Below are 22,128 nucleotides of genomic sequence, written 5' to 3'. Positions count from 1 at the left end.
CCCTGTGTCAGCCCCTACTAGTTTTACCTGTATTACTGTCTGTATCCCTGTGTCAGCCCCTACTAGTTTTACCTGTATTACTGTCTGTATCCCTGTGTCAGCCCCTACTAGTTTTACCTGTGTTACTGTCTGTATCCCTGTCTCGGCCCCTACTAGTTTTACCTGTATTACTGTCTGTATCCCTGTCTCAGCCCCTACTAGTTTTACCTGTATTACTGTCTGTATCCCTGTCTCGGCCCCTACTAGTTTTACCTGTATTACTGTCTTCATCCCTGTCTCGGCCCCTACTAGTTTTACCTGTATTACTGTCTGTATCCCTGTCTCGGCCCCTACTAGTTTTACCTGTATTACTGTCTTCATCCCTGTCTCGGCCCCTACTAGTTTTACCTGTATTACTGTCTGTATCCCTGTGTCAGCCCCTACTAGTTTTACCTGTATTACTGTCTGTATCCCTGTGTCAGCCCCTACTAGTTTTACCTGTATTACTGTCTGTATCCCTATGTCAGCCCCTACTAGTTTTACCTGTATTACTGTCTGTATCCCTGTGTCAGCCCCTACTAGTTTTACCTGTATTACTGTCTGTATCCCTGTGTCAGCCCCTACTAGTTTTACCTGTATTACTGTCTGTATCCCTGTCTCAGCCCCTACTAGTTTTACCTGTATTACTGTCTGTATCCCTGTCATAGCCCCTACTAGTTTTACCTGTATTACTGTCTGTATCCCTGTCTCGGCCCCTACTAGTTTTACCTGTATTACTGTCTGTATCCCTGTGTCAGCCCCTACTAGTTTTACCTGTATTACTGTCTGTATCCCTGTGTCAGCCCCTACTAGTTTTACCTGTATTACTGTCTGTATCCCTGTCTCGGCCCCTACTAGTTTTATCTGTATTACTGTCTGTATCCCTGTCTCGGCCCCTACTAGTTTTACCTGTATTACTGTCTGTATCCCTGTGTCAGCCCCTACTAGTTTTACCTGTATTACTATCTGTATCCCTGTGTCAGCCCCTACTAGTTTTACCTGTATTACTGTCGGTATCCCTGTGTCAGTCCCTACTAGTTTTATCTGTATTACTGTCTTCATCCCTGTCTCGGCCCCTACTAGTTTTACCTGTATTACTGTCTGTATCCCTGTGTCAGCCCCTACTAGTTTTACCTGTATTACTGTCTGTATCCCTATGTCAGCCCCTACTAGTTTTACCTGTATTACTGTCTGTATCCCTGCGTCAGCCCCTACTAGTTTTACCTGTATTACTGTCTGTATCCCTGTGTCAGCCCCTACTAGTTTTACCTGTATTACTGTCGGTATCCCTGTGTCAGCCCCTACTAGTTTTATCTGTATTACTGTCTGTATCCCTGTCTCGGCCCCTACTAGTTTTACCTGTATTACTGTCTGTATCCCTGTGTCAGCCCCTACTAGTTTTACCTGTATTACTGTCTGTATCCCTGTCTCGGCCCCTACTAGTTTTACCTGTATTACTGTCTGTATCCCTGTCTCGGCCCCTACTAGTTTTACCTGTATTACTGTCTGTATCCCTGTCTCAGCCCCTACTAGTTTTACCTGTATTACTGTCTGTATCCCTGTGTCAGCCCCTACTAGTTTTACCTGTATTACTGTCTGTATCCCTGTCTCAGCCCCTACTAGTTTTACCTGTATTACTGTCTGTATCCCTGTCTCAGCCCCTACTAGTTTTACCTGTATTACTTCCTGTACCCTTGTCTTAGTCCTCACTAGTCTTTACTCCCTGCACCCTTGTCACATCCTCAACTAGTCCTACCTGTATACATCCCTCTACCCTTTCTCTGTCCTGCCTTATCATACAGTACTTACCTCATTTTCCCCCTCAAACTTGCCTCTATCTACACAAGGGTCTTTCTGGTTTGCCCGTCTAAACAGTTGGACGAGTTTGACCAGAGTTGTTGTTTATGAAATAAGGAAGGATAATCAAAATAATTATTACTGTATATCGTTTTTAAACCGTTTTAGCTTACCTTTTTCTCTACACCTGTCTGTTGCAATGTTTAAAATGTTGCAGCTGAATGTTATTAAGGCCTCTAGCGTGTAGAATGACCAAATATTTTCAGGTTTTTCACTTTCTCTTCACAAAATTATTGTAATATTATCTACACTGAGAAACACCATTCAGTAAAAATTGGCAAGGAAAAGTCCTGGTTTATTCAATAGTGGAAAGTTTTAAATAATTTTTTTATAACAGATCCCCAGTTCATTGAGATACAGGGCTGACAGGATTTTATTTCTACCTGTGTATGTTATAATCACCTGGCAACCAGTTCACCTGTGTTATGTATTATTGTGTCTGCAGCTAAGGTTTTATATCCGATGAATTACCATGAGTATTCTAACTGCTATAGAGTTGTAGGATGTTACCGTGTACACCTATCAGTATGCAGTATCATGGCTCCTGATACCGATCTCCATTTCTCTTATCTCCTCATTATACCATATAAAGTATTTTACCAACATGACTGTGAATGTGATTGAGTGTCTATACATGTCTCAGGTATTATATCTCAGTTAAGGTAACAAATACTGGCCAGATGTGTCGCCATTAGAATTGATACAATAGTATTATAACAATGTATCACTAATATCAAAGAATGATTATCTGTATATCTATAAGTGTAAGATTATTATACCAATCCTGCAACGAAGTGGGGGTGGGGGGGGGGGGGATACTGGAATCAGGTTGGCGGTTGGCCGTCTGTCTGTCCGTCTGTAGACACAACGATCTGCCGGCTCTCCTCCTAAACTACTGAGGAGATTTCATCAAAACTTTAATTGTTCGCAATAATCCTAATACATAGTAGATGTGTTTAATCTATATTGGATTTCCGATCGGCAATATTGCTGCCCGGTGACAGCCTGTTATTGGCTGAAACATAATTAGCTATAACTCTTTTACTTTTCAATGGAATTCAATAAAACTTTGTGGAAGGGAAGATTACAAGATGAACTTTAATCTTTTTGTATATAAAAATTTGAGATTAAAAACAAAATGGCTGCCATAGAGATGAATTCTGATTTGTCCAAATTAAGATATTGTCTGATTTTGATGATATTTAGTATATAGGTGTAGTATGTGGCACTGCAAAAACAATGGCGGTGTTTTTTTCGGAAAAAAAAAATGACCACCAGTTCCTGGCCTCTGATTGGTCGAAATTGAGATATTTTCCAGTTTGATGAAATTTGGTATCTATATATATGTTCAACATGGAACACTGTTCACTTTTGCAACCTCTGTTTTACATCTTAAGAAAATGGCTGCCATTTACAAGCCTCTGATTGGTCAAAATTTACATATTGTTCAATTTCAATGAAAATTGGTTTATAGGGGTATTAGCGAACTGCGACTTCAATTTTCATGAAAAGTTTAAAAGGGTATTAGGGAACTTTGAATTTAACTGTATGGGTTTGGATTCATAGTTACCACATGGAATTTTCTGATTGGTCGAAATTTAAATGCTGTCTGATTTCTACGAAAATTGGTTTATAGTGTTTTAAGACTGAAAATTCAACTGCATGTGGTTTTTTTTTGCCATAGAGACCACAGCACATTTGTATTTCTGGCAATTTTGGTACTGACTGGCCCCCAGGGGCTTATGGGCGGGGGCCAAAATCCAGGTATTAGGGATTATGCCCAATAGGGGAAATATTGCCAGTTTTTTAAATCCTTCTGCTAGAAAGGCAGGAGTCTGACTTGGTTTGAGCCATTCTGGGGTGAAGGGAAATAAATTTCATATATACAGTGGGCTTGGGATCCCTTGGGCCTGAGGGTTGGGGCCCAATAGGGAAAATTTAGCTATTTCTTTAAAATCTTTTTAGGAATCACAGACTTTTGTGTTAATTAGATTAAGCCCCGTGCGAAAGTGAGAGTTCCCTATAGTTATCAGTGTCTTTCTGTCTGTCCATCCATCCCTCTCTGTCCGTCAGCACTTTTATTTCCATGCAATAATATAACTTGCGGTTCCTTGGTCCAATCAAGCTCAAACTTGATACAGTGCTTTCTTATTGGAAGTGCTTACTTGGAACCTCTTTTCAGTATCAAAGGTCAAGGTCAATGTTACTATAGATAGAATATCAATTTCCAAGCAATAGCATGAGTTCCCTTTGAGTTCTTTCTTAAAGTGCTTGCTTGCAATTGCTTTCAGCTTTAAAGGTTAAAGGTCAAGGTCACACTAATTACTTTATATAGAAATTAAGCATTCACAGGTATAAGCTCCATATTCTACTGTCAAAACAGTTTGCCAGTAATCTGTCAGTCTGACTGACGATCCAGACTTTCGGCTTAAATGTTTTCCATGCTGTATTTCATTGAAACTTTTTCAGATAGTGTTTTAATATATCTTAAATGGAAGTGTTTTGCCATAATCACTGATTATTCAGGTGAGCAATACAGGCCATTTTGGCCTCTTGTTTAAATTCCCATGAATATTTTGATATTTAAATTGGCAAATATAATTTTTAAACCAACTTGTATATGTTGAGAAATTTTCAATTAACTGATCAGTGATCATGATGTGAGTGTTTATGTATGACTGTATTGAAGGAAGACTAACAAGTACACATTTAAACAGTTGTGGCATGGTTACTCATGGGTCTAACATCTAGTTCCTGTTGTGAATATGTGTTGTGATGTATACTCAAGTTTCAATGTATGCTTGGTACTAGTTGTAACCAACTTCAATTTACATAGTTTAATCAATTGATCACAAGCTTACATAACTTACATCTTCTTGGATCAAATGTTACAGAACTGGCTAATTAAAGTCTAGGGCTCTGTAAATTGCCAAAAAAAAAGAGAAACATATATATATATATATTGTTAGTTTCCCTTCAAAATGATTCTTGAATTTCAAATACTAATAATATACTTGTTATTTTGATTTGTTTACTGTCAGTGCCGATATTTATAACAAACCTTGTATACCACAGATGTTTATAACAAACCTTGTATATCACAGATGTTTATAACAAACCTTGTATACCACAGATGTTTATAACAAACCTTGTATACCACAGATGTTTATAACAAACCTTGTATACCACAGATGTTTATAACAAACCTTGTATACCACAGATGTTTATAACAAACCTTGTATACCACAGATGTTTATAACAAACCTTGTATACCACAGATGTTTATAACAGACCTTGTATACCACAGATGTTTATAACAGACCTTGTATATCACAGATGTTTATAACAAACCTTGTATACCACAGATGTTTATAACAAACCTTGTATACTACAGATGTTTATAACAATATATATACTTATATACTACAGATGTTTGAAATGTGCAGATGCTCCATGCCAGAAGAGTTGTCCTACACAACTGGACATCAAGTCCTTCATCACAAGTATATCAAACAAGGTATGTCCTCGCCTAGTACATGTTACACGTAGTGGTCATCAATGTGGTCAATTGTAGGTCCTCACAAGAGTAATGGTCAGTTCTCACTTAACATTTAAGGATATTGGTCAGTAGGTCATCACAAGAGAAGTGATCATTTAAGAGTATCGGTCAGTAGGTCGATCATCACAGAAGTGGTCAAGTGCCTTACAGTACTTAGTCCTTACATACTTGAAGTAATTTAACAAACAGGAAACACTTGTTTTGTTTGACATTTGTACTAAATGATGGGATAAATAAAGTATTGAATAATGAGTGTTTTGTTAAATATTTTGTTGTTAGCATGAGGAGACATCTTGTTTATATTCTATCCAACTGCTATTCGTTTTAGTCCACATTTTGTACATTCATGATTGTACTGATATGGAGAGGAATCTTTGCTCTTGTGGACCAAACATGCCCTTATTTGGTATATTAGGATGTTTCTGTGGAAGACTTGCAAAAGATTACTCTCAGGTCAAAGGTCTTACAATGTGCTGCTAAAAATAGAATTACAGTTTCACTTCAGTTTCCATGCAAATCTTGTGTCCTCTTTGGTTTTTCCATGTACACTTTCCGACAAGTAGTTAATTCCTATTGTTTGTACTGCCTATACCCATGCAAAAACTACTAGTCATAGCTATGATAGGTATCATTATAATTTGAATACATGTAATACAAATAGATGTTACAAACCTCTTACTTAGATACAAATCTCTCATGTGTGGGAGATATTTAATTCTGTAATAAATTTCTAATGATATATTTTAGAACTACTATGGAGCAGCCAAGTCGATTCTGTCCGACAATCCCCTCGGTCTGACCTGTGGTATGGTCTGTCCGACCTCTGACCTCTGTGTCGGTGGGTGTAATCTGTATGCCTCCGAGGAAGGACCTATCAACATTGGAGGATTACAGCAGTATGCCACCGAAGTAAGAACCAAATGCAGCTATAAGAAGGCTAACAACAGTTAGTCCCTTACTGTAAACTCCTCACTGTAAACTCTAATCAATTAAATAGAGGTTACACAACGAGTGGTTGTTGGATATGGAATTTATTTCACACGAGTAAGTTATTTTTTAAAAGTTACAAAAGACACAAGCTTTAAGGGAAACGTGGCCAAGTATAATTTCGCGTATGCAAATAAAGTGTACCGGTGACGTCCGGGACCCGGTGATGTGACGTCATTAGATTATTGATGACGTCAATAACAATTGCAGCTTGGGTCAAAGTTCGCCGTGTTAGCCAATCAAAATACGTACAGAGTTTATACCACGTGTGGTATAAACAGATTGTTAATCAACAGCTGTTAACGATTAACTGATGGTCTGAGAGTTGAATAACACAGGGTATTGTGGTAGAAAGAAAGTTATGAGGCTTATCATAGCTCAAGTCCTATGTACTTGTAGCAATAACAACAAAAAACATCACTATAATTATAGCTCCATAATTTATTGTGAACTCTCATTAATTCTGCAGGGAATGAGCCAAGTTAAAGTTGTCTCTTTACTGTAAGCTCAGATTAATTACAAACCAAGTTTGACATTTATATGTAACTTAATTATTTTTCCCTGATTACTCAAATATCCAGGTGAGCAAGTATAAAATTATAAAAGTATGATAAATCAAATGGTATGTTCCACCATCAATATCAGTCTTAGTATTATTTAATGATAAAGCTTTAGAAAGTTAATGATGAAAATTCCATTATATTAACTCAATGAATGTAAATTTCATTTGGCTATGGTGAACTGAGGTACAAGTCCTGTAATATAATTATCTCAGTATGTGAAATGCAGATTTTAATGGAAAGAAATTATTTGTAAACATATGATTAGCACCAGTAGATATAGAATTGGGTTGGTGGTACATGAGACTGTGATGTCACTTTGTCCTTTAGGTGTTTAAGGCTATGAAGATTCCCCAGATCCGAGACCCTGGGTTGCCTCCCCTTGATCAGCTTCCTGAGAGTTTCCAGGCTAAGGTTGCTCTGGTTGGTTGCGGCCCGGCCAGCATTAGCTGTGCCACCTTCCTAGCACGCCTCGGCTACACCAATCTCACGGTGTTTGAGAAGAGTGACTATATTGGGGGCCTCAGGTAATACATCAAATTTATTGCAAGCAACTACAAAACATCTACTTACACCTTTTTAATCATTGAATTGTGTTAATTTGTTAAAACTAATGTCTGTGATTGGTTATTTATAGGTTTGTCAATATTTAGTATTGGTAACTTTATCATTGTTTATATTATAGAATATTTATATGCATTGAAACTTATATGTTCAGCTCCTCAGAGATTCCTCAGTACCGTCTGCCCTACAGTGTAGTGAATTTTGAAGTTCAGCTAATGAAGGATCTTGGGGTCAAGGTCAGTATGTTTTAAGTGTCTGTAATGTTGTGATCAGTAATGATTGTATGTTTTAAGTGTCTGTAATGTTGAGATCAGTAATGACTATATATGTTTTAAGTGTCTGTTATGTTGAGATCAGTAATGACTGTATGTTTTATGTGTCTGTAATGTTGAGATCAGTAATGACTGTATGTTTTAAGTGTCTGTTATGTTGTGATCAGTGATGACTATATATGTTTTAAGTGTCTGTTATGTTGTGATCATGCAGTGATATTTGTTGGGATCAAGGGTGGTACAATTGATAGGTCTCAGATTTGTATTTATGGGATATTGTCAATTCAGAATTAATCTACAGTCAAACCTCGATGATTCGAACTTCGTTGATTCGAATTTCTCGATGTATTGAACTTTTTGCTTGGTCCCGAATTTCCTTACTATATAACGCTACTAACGAACCTATGTATGATTCGACTTTTTTTTATAAATCGAAGTTTTCGATGTATCCAACTTTTTTCATGGCCCGTTAGCTATGATATTATAGGTAATTGACATATCATGATTCGAACAAAAAGTTTATCTGTACCTACTGACCACTGGACAGGTGTTTGTCGTGACCCCCCGCGGCAAGAGTTCACACCCCTCCCAAAAAAGCCCTGACTGACAATAGGGATAACGATAGCGTGTGTTGCCACTCCCGATCATGGGGTTAATTAATAATCAGACTAAATTGATAGATAAATGGTATATTTAGAAGCCATGGCATTTAATCACTCCGGTAAACCATACCGGTAGTCGTCTTTGATGATCTCCGCCGCCATTGAAATCAGCGGTTGGTGAGTAAATTTTACGGAACAGTAAAACAAAAGCGGATCAATTTTAAACACAAACAATTAGCGATGTCTTCACTCATATTCAAAGTGTCACGTTTCAAACTTATACATAAATATCCATGTAAATCGGTTATTTGTCATTCAATCATGCATTCTCCAACAGATCGGCATTCCGTATTTTATATGCACATAACGTAAACAAACGTTAACGTAGGTGTGCATTGTACTTTAAATTTGTTTTATCTATAAGCCGGGATATAAGTGCTTCGTAACATATACATATTTTGTTTAATTAAAAAATGCTAAGGTATAATTGATGAAAAGTATTTTATTTTGTTGGATTTGGGGTAAATTAACTAAACTTTTCGATGTGAGCCTGACAGGCGACGATCAACACGAAGACACCGAGGACATTAACAGATATGGTCATTATAAAGAAAACATTGATCTATTGTCAACCATGGATAATTCGAAGTCCCGCTGTTTCGAAGTTTTTCTGTTAGTCCATTGAACCTCGAAACATCGAAGTTTGACTGTATTTGGATAACTAATACAATTTATATTGCTTACTGGATTATTTTCTGACAATAATAATCCCTGGGTCTAAAGAATATTTTTTTTTACTGTTTTATTGAAAGAAATGAAATGTGTGCAATGTGAGTCTTTAGTGAAAAGTAAGCAACATGGTTTGATTTATACCTTAAATGCAAACTTGTTTTAATGTACAATTTGTATATATACATTTTATATTTAAAATGTCAGCCTTCATCAATTCTGATTTTGATTCCAGGTTGTATATTTGAAATATCACCCTTGAGACATTCTAATTTTAATTCCAGACTGTATATTTGAAATATCAGCCTTGAGACATTCTAATTTTAATTCCAGGTTGTATATTTGAAATATCAGCCTTGAGACATTCTAATTTTGATTCCAGGTTGTATATTTGAAATATCAGCCTTGAGACATTCTAATTTTAATTCCAGGTTGTATATTTGAAATATCAGCCTTGAGACATTCTAATTTTAATTCCAGGTTGTATATTTGAAATATCAGCCTTGAGACATTCTAATTTTAATTCCAGGTTGTACAGGGCAAGGCTCTATCAACAAAGGATCTCACCCTGGAGGGTCTGAAAGGCCAGGGTTATGAAGCTGTCTTCCTCGGAATTGGTAAGTTTTTGGTACTCGCGTAACTCCTATGGCTTACTCCACATCTTAACCATTTACATACAGAACAGTGATATTACTTAAAAATGGAGATTCAGGTATCAGAGTTTTTTTTAAAACGAAAACAAACTTAGTAGTACTTTTTAAAAAATTTTTAAACCTTATCTAAGTTTGAGTAATATAATTTTTTAAAAAATTTAATTAATTTTTTTGAAAATTTATTTTTTGGGTATTTGGGTAATTAAAATTTTCGATGTGAAAAGGGTGAAAACAGAAAGAACGGGAAATATTTATTGGTTAAAAATTAATTTGTTTTTTACCGGAAAATTTTAAACCCGCTGTTCGAGGTTGTTTTGATTGACCTGGAAAGGGGTGCTGTATTGGGTAATTTTTTGGGGGGGATTTTTCTGAAAATAACCGAAAAGTTTTTTTGTTTTTGAAGAAAAGGGCTGGAGCTTTGAAAGGAGGTTTGTTTCTTCCAGGAAAGTTTTGGGAAAAGGGGGGGGTTTATTTAAAAAGGAAAAATTTTTGGGGAGGTTGTAAAAAGGGAGGGGGGCCTTTTTTGGGCGGATAGGTTGGAGAATAATAGGGGGGTTTTTTTGTTGAGACTTTTGTTGGGGTTGTAAAGGGGGGAAAGCTTAATTTTAATTTTGGTTGGTTATTGAAACGTTGAGATTTTTTAATTCCGGGTGTATTTTGAATTGGGGGCGGTGAAGTTTATTGGGGTTGTGGGAAAGGAAAAGGCCCTGGAGGGTCGAAGCCGGTTTGGGGTTTTGGTGTGTTTTTGGGTGGAAAAGGGGAGGGTCCCCAATTTAAATTTGGGGGGGGGATTTTTAAAAGGGTTGGTGGTTTGGGGGGGATAATTGTTGTTGTGGATCAGGGTAGGTGTAAGTGGATTTAGTATATGTTCTGTGCTAGTCAGTTGAGTTATGACGTGTGTGTGACAGTGGGATGTTGTGTATGTAATGTGATATTCAGGTGTGAATGGTGTGGTACATTGATTTACAGTGTGTGTTGGATATTGTACAGTGTAATCATTGTATTACAGTAGTATTGCAGGTTATGTTATGACAGTATATGTACTTATGTGGTTAAAGTATTTAGTGTTTGATACAGTGTTTATTGTAAGGTAAATTGTAAGTGTGAATGGGGTTATTTAGTGTGAAGTAAATGCCTGTTTGATTTATACTTATGAACGTGTATTATGTACAGTTGTGTGTATGTACGTGGATGTATTTTGTACATGTTAATTATTGTCAGCTTGGTCAAGTGTGTATTTTATGTACAGTTGTAGGTTATTGTACAGGTGGATTTAATTGTAATGTGTGAGTTTGTACAGTGAAGTTATAGCAACAGTGGTGATGTACGTGTGTGAATGTATTACAGTGTGTTGATGTTATTGGTACATGTGTAATGTTATGTACAGTCGCTAATGTTATGTACAGTTGTGTGTATTACAGTGTTGATGTTATTGTAAGTGATGAAGTTTTGTCCATGTGGAATGTACAGTGTGTGATGATTGTACAGTGTGTGAATGTATGTACAAGTGTCTAGTTAGATACACTGTGATGTATGTACAGGGTATGACTGTGTATTTCATGTGTTGTGAGTTTATTGTACAGGTGTGATGTTATTGTACAGTGTGTGTATTGTACAGTAGGTGATGATTATGTACAGTGTGTGATGTTATTGTACAGTGTGTGTAAGTGGATAGTTATTGTACATGTGTGAGTTATGTACAGGGTGTGATGATTATATTGTACAGTGTTGTGATGTTATTGTACAGTGTGTGATGTTATTGTACAGTGTGTGTGTATGTACAGTTGTGTGATGTATTGTACAGTGTGTGATGTTATTGTACAGTGGTTGTACAGTGTGTATTTATGTACAGTGTGTGATGTTATTGTACAGTGGTGTGTGTTATTGTACAGTGTGTGTGATGTTTGGTACAGTGTGTGATGGTACAGTGTGTGATGTTATTGTACAGTGTGTGATGTTATTGTACAGTGGTGAGTGTATGTTGTACAGTGTGGATGTTATTGTACGTGAGGTTTAGTGTGATGTTATTGTACAGTGTATGTATGTGTATTTGTACAGTGTGTGATGTTATGTACAGTGTGTGTATGTACAGTGTGTGATGTTATTGTACAGGGTGTGATGTTATTGTACAGTGTGATGTTATGTACAGTGTGTGATGTTATTGTACAGTGTGTGATTGTATTGTACGGTGTGTGATGTTATTGTACAGTGTGTGATGTACAAGTGTGTGATGCTATTGTACAGTGTGTAATGTTATTGTACAGTGTGTGATGTTATTGTACAGTGTGTGATGTTATTTACAGTGTGTGATGTTATGTACACTGTGATGTTATTGTACAGTGTGTGAGTCTGTAAGTGTGTGATGTTATGTAGAGTGTGGTGATGTTATTGTACAGTGTGTGATGTTATTGTACAGTGTGTGATGTACAGTGTGTGATGTTATTGTACAGTGTGTGATGTTACTGTACAGTGTGTGATGTTATTGTACAGTGTGTGATGTTATTGTACAGTGTGTGATGTTATTGTACAGTGTGTCATGTACAGTGTGTGATGTTATTGTACAGTGTGTGATGTTATTGTACAGTGTGTGATGTTATTGTACAGTGTTGTGTATTGTAAGTGTGTGAGTTATTGTACAGTGTGTGATGTTATTGTACAGTGTGTGAGGTTATTGTACAGTGTGTGATGTTATTGTACATGTGTGATGTACAGTGTGTGATGTTTATTTACAGTGTGTGGTGTACAGGTTATTTGTACAGTGTGTGGTGTACAGTGTGGTGATGTTTGTACAGTGTGGGTGTGATGTTATTGTACAGTGTGTGATGTTATTGTACAGTGTGGTGTGAGTTATGTGTACAGTGTGTGTGTACAGTTGATGTATTGTAAGTGTTGATGTTGTACAGTGTGTGATGTTATTGTACAGTGTGTGATGTTATTGTACAGTGTGTGATGTTATTGTACAGTGTGTGATGTTATTGTACAGTGTGTGATGTTATTGTACAGTGTGTGATGTTATTGTACAGTGTGTGATGTACAGTGTGTGATGTACAGTGTGTGATGTTATTGTACAGTGTGTGATGTTATTGTACAGTGTGTGATGTTATTGTACAGTGTGTGATGTTATTGTAGTGTGTGATGTTATTGTACAGTGTGTGATGTTATTGTACAGTGTGTGACGTTATTGTACAGTGTGTGATGTTATTGTACAGTGTGTGATGTTATTGTACAGTGTGTGATGTTATTGTACAGTGTGTGACGTTATTGTACAGTGTGTGATGTACAGTGTGTGATGTTATTGTACAGTGTGTGATGTTATTGTAGTGTGTGATGTTATTGTACAGTGTGTGATGTACAGTGTGTGATGTTATTGTACAGTGTGTGATGTTATTGTAGTGTGTGATGTTATTGTACAGTGTGTGGTGTACAGAGTGTGATGTTATTGTACAGTGTGTGGTGTACAGTGTGTGATGTTATTGTACAGTGTGTGATGTTATTGTACAGTGTGTGATGTTACTGTACAGTGTGTGATGTTATTGTACGGTGTGTGATGTTATTGTACAGTGTGTGATGTTACTGTACAGTGTGTGGTGTACAGTGTGTGATGTTATTGTACAGTGTGTGATGTTACTGTACAGTGTGTGATGTTATTGTACAGTGTGTGATGTTATTGTACAGTGTGTGATGTTATTGTACAGTGTGTGATGTTATTGTACAGTGTGTGATGTTATTGTACGGTGTGTGATGTTATTGTACAGTGTGTGATGTTACTGTACAGTGTGTGATGTTATTGTACAGTGTGTGATGTTATTGTACAGTGTGTGATGTTATTGTACAGTGTGTGGTGTACAGTGTGTGATGTTATTGTACAGTGTGTGATGTTATTGTACAGTGTGTGATGTTATTGTACAGTGTGTGATGTTATTGTACAGTGTGTGATGTTATTGTACAGTGTGTGATGTTATTGTACGGTGTGTGATGTTATTGTACAGTGTGTGATGTTATTGTACAGTGTGTGATGTTATTGTACAGTGTGTGATATTATTGTACAGTGTGTGATGTAATTGTACATTGTGTGATGTTATTGTACAGTGTGTGATGTTATTGTACAGTGTATGATGTTATTGTACAGTGTGTAATGTTATTGTACAGTGTGTGATGCTATTGTACAGTGTGTAATGTTATTGTACACTGTGTGATGTACAGTGGGTGATGTACAGTGTGTGATGTTATTGTACAGTGTGTGATGTTATTGTACAGTGTGTGATGTTATTGTACAGTGTGTGATGTACAGTGTGTAATGTTATTGTACGGTGTGTGATGTTATTGTACAGTGTGGGATTTTAATGTACAGTGTTTGATGTACGGTGTGTGATGGCACCTTGTTCAATTTGTTGTGAGAATTCACAGATTCATGAGTAGAATTTTATTGATTTAGATTTCAAATTTAACTTTTAATCATTAAAAACTATCATATTTTTTCCTCATTAGGTCTCCCAGACTCAAAGAGAATTCCAATTTTTCAAGACCTGACTGAGGAGATGGGGTTTTACACATCTAAAGATTTTCTACCCAAAGTATCCAGAGCCAGCAAGGCCGGTATGTGCATAGCTAACCAGAGTTTACTTAGGTCTCTTAATGTCCTTCAAATGTCCCTTGTAGATATTTAGTAAAACCTCTATATAAAACCTAAGTCTAATGTTCGTTGTTCATCTGTAGTCAAGCCTCTATATAAAACCTAAGTCTAATGTTCGTTGTTCATCTGTAGTCAAGCCTCTATATAAAACCTCAGTCTAATGTTCGTTGTTTATCTGTAGTCAAGCCTCTATATAAAACCTCAGTCTAATGTTCGTTGTTTATCTGTAGTCAAACCTCTATATAAAACCTCAGTCTAATGTCCCTTGTTCATCTGTAGTCAAGCCTCTATATAAAACCTCAGTCTAATGTTCGTTGTTTATCTGTAGTCAAGCCTCTATATAAAACCTCAGTCTAATGTTCGTTGTTTATCTGTAGTCAAGCCTCTATATAAAACCTCAGTCTAATGTTCCTTGTTTATCTGTAGTCAAGCCTCTATATAAAACCTCAGTCTAATGTTCGTTGTTTATCTGTAGTCAAGCCTCTATATAAAACCTCAGTCTAATGTTCCTTGTTAATCCTAGTAAAATCTCTATATAAAACCTCAGTCTAATGTTCCTTGTTTATCTGTAGTCAAGCCTCTATATAAAACCTCAGTCTAATGTTCGTTGTTTATCTGTAGTCAAGCCTCTATATAAAACCTCAGTCTAATGTTCCTTGTTTATCTGTAGTCAAGCCTCTATATAAAACCTCAGTCTAATGTTCATTGTTTATCTGTAGTCAAGCCTCTATATAAAACCTCAGTCTAATGTTCCTTGTTAATCCTAGTAAAATCTCTATATAAAACCTCAGTCTAATGTTCCTTGTTTATCTGTAGTCAAGCCTCTATATAAAACCTAAGTCTAATGTTCGTTGTTTATCTGTAGTCAAGCCTCTATATAAACCTCAGTCTAATGTTCGTTGTTTATCTGTAGTCAAGCCTCTATATAAAACCTAAGTCTAATGTTCTTTGTTTATCCTAGTAAAGTCTCTATATAAAACCTTATCATGTAAATAAACCCCCCTGTATGATGTTTTAGTTAATTTTCATTGAAACCACACTATTTCGTCTCATTTCTACATAAGTAAAATATGACATCTATCATTATGATGTCCTAATTAGTTTGTAAAGTCCTCTGTCATTTGTATGGAGTTGAACCTCACTATAATACTTTTTCAATGCCAGGTAGATATTAAAAATGAAATACCTCAAGTTTGCATTTCAGATATCAGGCCAAATGTGATAAGCTAAGGTCACACGTCCTAAAATAGAATTTCAATTGTCATTTGTATATAACCAACGAATTATAGATTTTGATGAAAACTTATTCTGAAGTAAAGTTGTATAGAAATCATGGTACTGAAAGGGTCAAGGTCTCTGGGTTGGAGCTAAGGGGATGATAATGATTTAATCTGGATATGTCTACTAAAGGTATGTGTGCCTGTGGGAGCCAGCTGCCCGCGGTAAAGGGAAAGGTGATCGTTCTGGGAGCTGGTGATACAGCATTTGACTGTGCCACCTCTGCATTACGATGTGGGGCCAAGAAGGTGTATGTGGTGTTTAGGAAAGGATTTACCAACATCAGGGCAGTTCCAGAAGAGGTATGTATCGAGACAGCTGTGTGTTAACTATATGTCAGTTCTAGAGGAGGTATATAACCAGACAGCTGTGTGTTAACTATATGTCAGTTCTAGAGGAGGTATATAACCAGACAGCTGTGTGTTAACTATATGTCAGTTCTAGAGGAGGTATATAACCAGACAGCTGTGTGTTAACTATATATCATTTCTAGAGGAGGTATATAACCAGACAGCTGTGTGTTAACTATATGTCAGTTCTAGAGGAGGTATATAACCAGACAGCTGTGTGTTAACTATATGTTAGTTCTAGAGGAGGTATATAACCAGACAGCTGTGTGTTAACTATATGTCAGTTCTAGAGGAGGTATATAACCAGACAGCTGTGTGTTAACTATATGTCAGTTCTAGAGGAGGTATATAACCTGACAGCTGTGTGTTAACTATGTCAGGTCTAGAGGAGGTATATAACCAGACAGCTGTGTGTTAACTATATGTCAGTTCTAGAGGAGGTATATAACCTGACAGCTGTGTGTTAACTATGTCAGGTCTAGAGGAGGTATATAACCAGACAGCTGTGTGTTAACTATATGTCAGTTCTAGAGGAGGTATATAACCAGACAGCTGTGTGTTAACTATATGTCAGTTCTAGAGGAGGTATATAACCAGACAGCTGTGTGTTAACTATATGTCAGTTCTAGAGGAGGTATATAACCAGACAGCTGTGTGTTAACTATATGTCAGTTCTAGAGGAGGTATATAACCAGACAGCTGTGTGTTAACTATATGTCAGTTCTAGAGGAGGTATATAACCTGACAGCTGTGTGTTAACTATATGTCAGTTCTAGAGGAGGTATATAACCAGACAGCTGTGTGTTAACTATATGTCAGTTCTAGAGGAGGTATATAACCTGACAGCTGTGTGTTAACTATATGTCAGTTCTAGAGGAGGTATATAACCAGACAGCTGTGTGTTAACTATATGTCAGTTCTAGAGGAGGTATATAACCAGACAGCTGTGTGTTAACTATATGTCAGTTCTAGAGGAGGTATATAACCAGACAGCTGTGTGTTAACTATATGTCAGTTCTAGAGGAGGTATATAACCAGACAGCTGTGTGTTAACTATATGTCAGTTCTAGAGGAGGTATATAACCAGACAGCTGTGTGTTAACTATATGTCAGTTCTAGAGGAGGTATATAACCAGACAGCTGTGTGTTAACTATATGTCAGTTCTAGAGGAGGTATATAACCAGACAGCTGTGTGTTAACTATATGTCAGTTCTAGAGGAGGTATATAACCAGACAGCTGTGTGTTAACTATATGTCAGTTCTAGAGGAGGTATATAACCAGACAGCTGTGTGTTAACTATATGTCAGTTCTAGAGGAGGTATATAACCAGACAGCTGTGTGTTAACTATATGTCAGTTCTAGAGGAGGTATATAACCAGACAGCTGTGTGTTAACTATATGTCAGTTCTAGAGGAGGTATATAACCAGACAGCTGTGTGTTAACTATATGTCAGTTCTAGAGGAGGTATATAACCAGACAGCTGTGTGTTAACTATATGTCAGTTCTAGAGGAGGTATATAACCAGACAGCTGTGTGTTAACTATATGTCAGTTCTAGAGGAGGTATATAACCAGACAGCTGTGTGTTAACTATGTCAGGTCTAGAGGAGGTATATAACCAGACAGCTGTGTGTTAACTATATGTCAGTTCTAGAGAAGGTATATAACCAGACAGCTGTGTGTTAACTATATGTTAGTTCTAGAGGAGGTATATAACCAGACAGCTGTGTGTTAACTATATGTCAGTTCTAGAGGAGGTATATAACCAGACAGCTGTGTGTTAACTATATGTTAGTTCTAGAGGAGGTATATAACCAGACAGCTGTGTGTTAACTATATGTCAGTTCTAGAGGAGGTATATAACCTGACAGCTGTGTGTTAACTATGTCAGGTCTAGAGGAGGTATATAACCAGACAGCTGTGTGTTAACTATATGTCAGTTCTAGAGGAGGTGTATAACCAGACAGCTGTGTGTTAACTACATGTATATGTCAGTTCTAGAGGAGGTATATATGTAACGAAACAGCTGTGTGTTAACTATATGTCAGTTCTAGAGGAGGTATATAACCAGACAGCTGTGTGTTAACTATATGTCAGTTCTAGAGGAGGTATATAACCAGACAGCTGTGTGTTAACTATGTCAGTTTTAGAGGAGGTGTATAACCAGACAGCTGTGTGTTAACTATATGTGTTAACTGAATTTCTACTCTATGCCTTTCTTAGGTAGCATTTTCACAATTTCCGAAAATTCTTCAGGATTTTTTGCTTTTTTGGGAATACCTTTTTGTAATTCATTTATCCTCCATTGAAATTTTTAAAATGTCACAGATGGAGCTGGCTAAGGAGGAGAAATGTGAGTTTCTGCCCTTCATGTCGCCACGTCAGGTGATGAAGAAAGGAGGACGAGTGTCTGGGATGGAGTTTGTACGCACAGAACAGGACGACGAAGGAAACTGGGTCGAAGATGAAGAGGAGACAATCAGGATCAAGGCAGACTATGTCATCTCTGCGTTTGGATCGGGACTGTCCGAGTCAGATGGTTGGTAGAGATTTTAGTCATTTGTAAGAAAGGATATTTGTCATTATAGGTATTTCAAGTCAATATATCTGTTATTTTATGATTATTCCATATAAGTCCAAAAGTTTTTTTATCTTACCCTAGGCCTCCTTGTGTGTAAATATGAAGTCATGATTACTGTATTTGATTGTATTTTGATGATAGTGGTGGATGCTATGAAACCCATCAAGTTGAATAAGTGGGGACTACCAGATGTAAACACTGACACCATGACGACCAGTGAACCATGGGTGTTCTGTGGGGGAGATTTGGCCGGAGTAGCTCAGACCACAGTGGAGTCCGTCAACGATGGTAAAACAGCCTCCTGGTACATCCACAAATATCTACAGGTATGTACTAGGGTACACTGGTGTTATACACCTACAGGTATGTACTAGGGTACACTGGTGTTACACCCACAAATACCTACAGGTATGTACTAGGGTACACTGGTGTTATACCCACAAATACCTACAGGTATGTACTAGGGTACACTGGTTTTATATACCCACAAATACCTACAGGTATGTACTAGGGTACACTGGTGTTACACCCACAAATACCTACAGGTATGTACTAGGGTACACTGGTGTAACACCCACAAATACCTACAGGTATGTACTAGGGTACACTGGTGTTATATACCTACAGGTATGTACTAGGGTACACTGGTGTACATCCACAAATACCTACAGGTATGTACTAGGGTACACTGGTGTTATACCCGCAAATACCTACAGGTATGTACTAGGGTACACTGGTGTACATCCACAAATACCTACAGGTATGTACTAGGGTACACTGGTGTTATACCCACAAATACCTACAGGTATGTACTAGGGTACACTGGTGTTATACCCACAAATACCCACAGGTATGTACTAGGGTACACTGGTGTTATACCCACAAATACCAACAGGTATGTACTAGGGTACACTGGTGTTACACCCACAAATACCTACAGGTATGTACTAGGGTACACTGGTGTTATACCCACAAATACCAACAGGTATGTACTAGGGTACACTGGTATTACACCCACAAATACCTACAGGTATGTACTAGGGTACACTGGTGTTACACACACAAATACCTACAGGTATGTACTAGGGTACACTGGTGTTACACCCACAAATACCTACAGGTATGTACTAGGGTACACTGGTGTTACACCCACAAATACCTACAGGTATGTACTAGGGTACACTGGTGTAACACCCACAAATACCTACAGGTATGTACTAGGGTACACTGGTGTTACATCCACAAATACCTACAGGTATGTACTAGGGTACACTGGTATTACACCCACAAATACCCACAGGTATGTACTAGGGTACACTGGTGTTACACCCACAAATACCTACAGATACAATGTATGTGGAATGATCTGTACGGATGTCCTGTCAATCATGAATCCTTTAACATATTGTTATCACTCTTTCTCTATTAAAACTACTCTGTGGTGATATTTCTCAGTTTTCCTGGGTTTAAGTTTCCTCCACATATTTCGTTTTGTTTAGAGGAACAGAGAAAAAAAACCAATATTAAAACCTTTCCGCCTTTATGTATGCATAATAGCTTGAAGCACAACTTACAGTACATTTGAATGCACAGTTACAAACATAGCACTGTGAATTTTTATAATGTCTTATTTATTTACAATTGATATGTCTGTCAGCCAACATAGTCTTCATAATGTGTTGACAGTCCCTCCATGGCCTGCCTGTCCCTGCAGCCCCAAGTCTGCCAAAGTTCTTCACAGCCATTGACAGTGTTGATGTCTCCGTGGAAGTGTGTGGTCTCAAGTTCCCGAACCCCTTCGGCCTGGCCAGCGCCCCTCCAACCACCAGCAGTGCCATGATCCGCCGGAGCTTCGAACAAGGCTGGGGATTCGCCCTCACCAAAACCTTCGCTCTAGACAAAGTAATGACTTCTACAAATATGTCAAACTGATAACGATTGTTTATTGGATGTCCATGTATTCATTTCTGTTAATATTGATGTGTACATGTATGGAGTCAAATGAGAAGTGACTGGTTAGACATGACATCATGTTGATAGAGAAAGAGTTTAACAGGTTAGGAACATTTTGAGTTTGATAATGCTGTAGAATGTATACTTATATAAAATTCCTTTACTTATACATTGTATATGGATGAAATGTCAATATTTCAGGATATTGTGACGAATGTCTCTCCAAGAATTGTACGAGGGACAACTTCCGGTCACCTGTTTGGTCCTGGTCAGGGGGCTTTCCTCAACATAGAGCTGATCAGTGAGAAAACTGCTGCTTACTGGTGTAAAAGTGTTACTGAGCTTAAGAGGGATTTTCCGGAAAAGGTGGGTTAACCAAATCATTACCATAAAACCTCAAGGTGGGTAAACTTAATCATTACCATAAAACCCCAAGGTTCCCTGAAAAGATGGGTTATATACCTCATCTTTACTGTAAAACCCCAAGGTGGGTAAACTTAATCATTACCATAAAATCCCATGGTTCCCTGAAAAGATGGGTTATATACCTCATCTTTACTGTAAAACCCCAAGGTGGGTAAACCTAATCATTACCATAAAACCCCAAGGTTCCCTGAAAAGGTGGGTAAACCTAATCATTACCGAAAAACCCCAAGGTGGGTAAACTTAATCATTACCATAAAACCCCAAGGTTCCCTGAAAAGATGGGTAAACCTAATCATTACCGAAAAACCCCAAGGTGGGTAAACTTAATCATTACCATAAAACCCCAAGGTTCCCTGAAAAGGTGGGTAAACCTAATCATTACCGAAAAACCCCAAGGTGGGTAAACTTAATCATTACCATAAAACCCCAAGGTTCCCTGAAAAGATGGGTTATATACCTCATCTTTACTGTAAAACCCCAAGGTGGGTAAACTTAATCATTACCATAAAATCCCATGGTTCCATGAAAAGATGGGTTATATACCTCATCTTTACTTCAAAACCCCTAAAACCCCAAGGTGGGTAAACCTAATCATTACCGAAAAACACCAAGATGGGTAAACTTAATCATTACCATAAAACCCCATGGTTCCCTGAAAAGATGGGTTATATACCTCATCTTTACTTTAAAACCCCTAAAACCCCAAGGTGGGTAAACCTAATCATTACCGAAAAAACCCCAAGGTGGGTAAATTTAATCATTACCATTAAACCCCATGGTTCCCTGAAAAGGTGGGTATAAACCTCATCTTTACTGTAAAACCCTAAGGTGGGTAAACCTAATTATTACCGAAAAACCCCAAAGTGGGTAAACCTAATAATTACTGAAAATCCTCATGGTTCCCTGAAAAGGTGGGTATACGTCACCTTTACCATTAAATGCCATGGTTCCCTGAAAATGTTGGTAAACCTCACCTGACATCCCGACAGTTCCCTGTAAAGGTTGGTAAACCTCACCATTACTTTAACACCTGACAGTTCACACTTGCACTACTTAGGGCATGGGTTCACCTAATTGAGGTGGTACCAAACGTAGGTCGCTCTA

At 37.5% G+C, this 22,128-nt stretch overlaps 1 protein-coding gene across 3 annotated transcripts in view; it reads left to right on the top strand.

The window, feature by feature from the left end:
• LOC117325208 (dihydropyrimidine dehydrogenase [NADP(+)]-like) overlaps positions 1–22,128 on the top strand; it is a 61,110-nt gene that overhangs the window by 22,150 nt on the left and 16,832 nt on the right. For all 3 annotated transcript variants that reach the window (XR_004532213.1, XM_033881295.1, XM_033881296.1), the window contains exons 4-14: positions 5,305–5,392; positions 6,182–6,343; positions 7,312–7,508; positions 7,700–7,781; positions 9,678–9,765; positions 14,290–14,397; positions 15,845–16,014; positions 18,393–18,603; positions 18,787–18,971; positions 20,332–20,547; positions 20,800–20,964. Coding sequence is in view for 2 of the 3 variants with exons in the window: in XM_033881295.1 (XP_033737186.1) it covers positions 5,305–5,392; positions 6,182–6,343; positions 7,312–7,508; positions 7,700–7,781; positions 9,678–9,765; positions 14,290–14,397; positions 15,845–16,014; positions 18,393–18,603; positions 18,787–18,971; positions 20,332–20,547; positions 20,800–20,964 (1,672 nt within the window). In the remaining variant the exon portion in view is untranslated. The remainder of the gene's footprint in view (positions 1–5,304; positions 5,393–6,181; positions 6,344–7,311; positions 7,509–7,699; positions 7,782–9,677; positions 9,766–14,289; positions 14,398–15,844; positions 16,015–18,392; positions 18,604–18,786; positions 18,972–20,331; positions 20,548–20,799; positions 20,965–22,128) is intronic.

Source organism: Pecten maximus, chromosome 4 (genome assembly GCF_902652985.1).
Source record: "Pecten maximus chromosome 4, xPecMax1.1, whole genome shotgun sequence".
Lineage (NCBI taxonomy): Eukaryota > Metazoa > Mollusca > Bivalvia > Pectinida > Pectinidae > Pecten > Pecten maximus.
The sequence above is the reverse complement of the archived record's forward strand: the minus strand, read 5'-3'. Positions and strand labels throughout refer to the sequence as shown.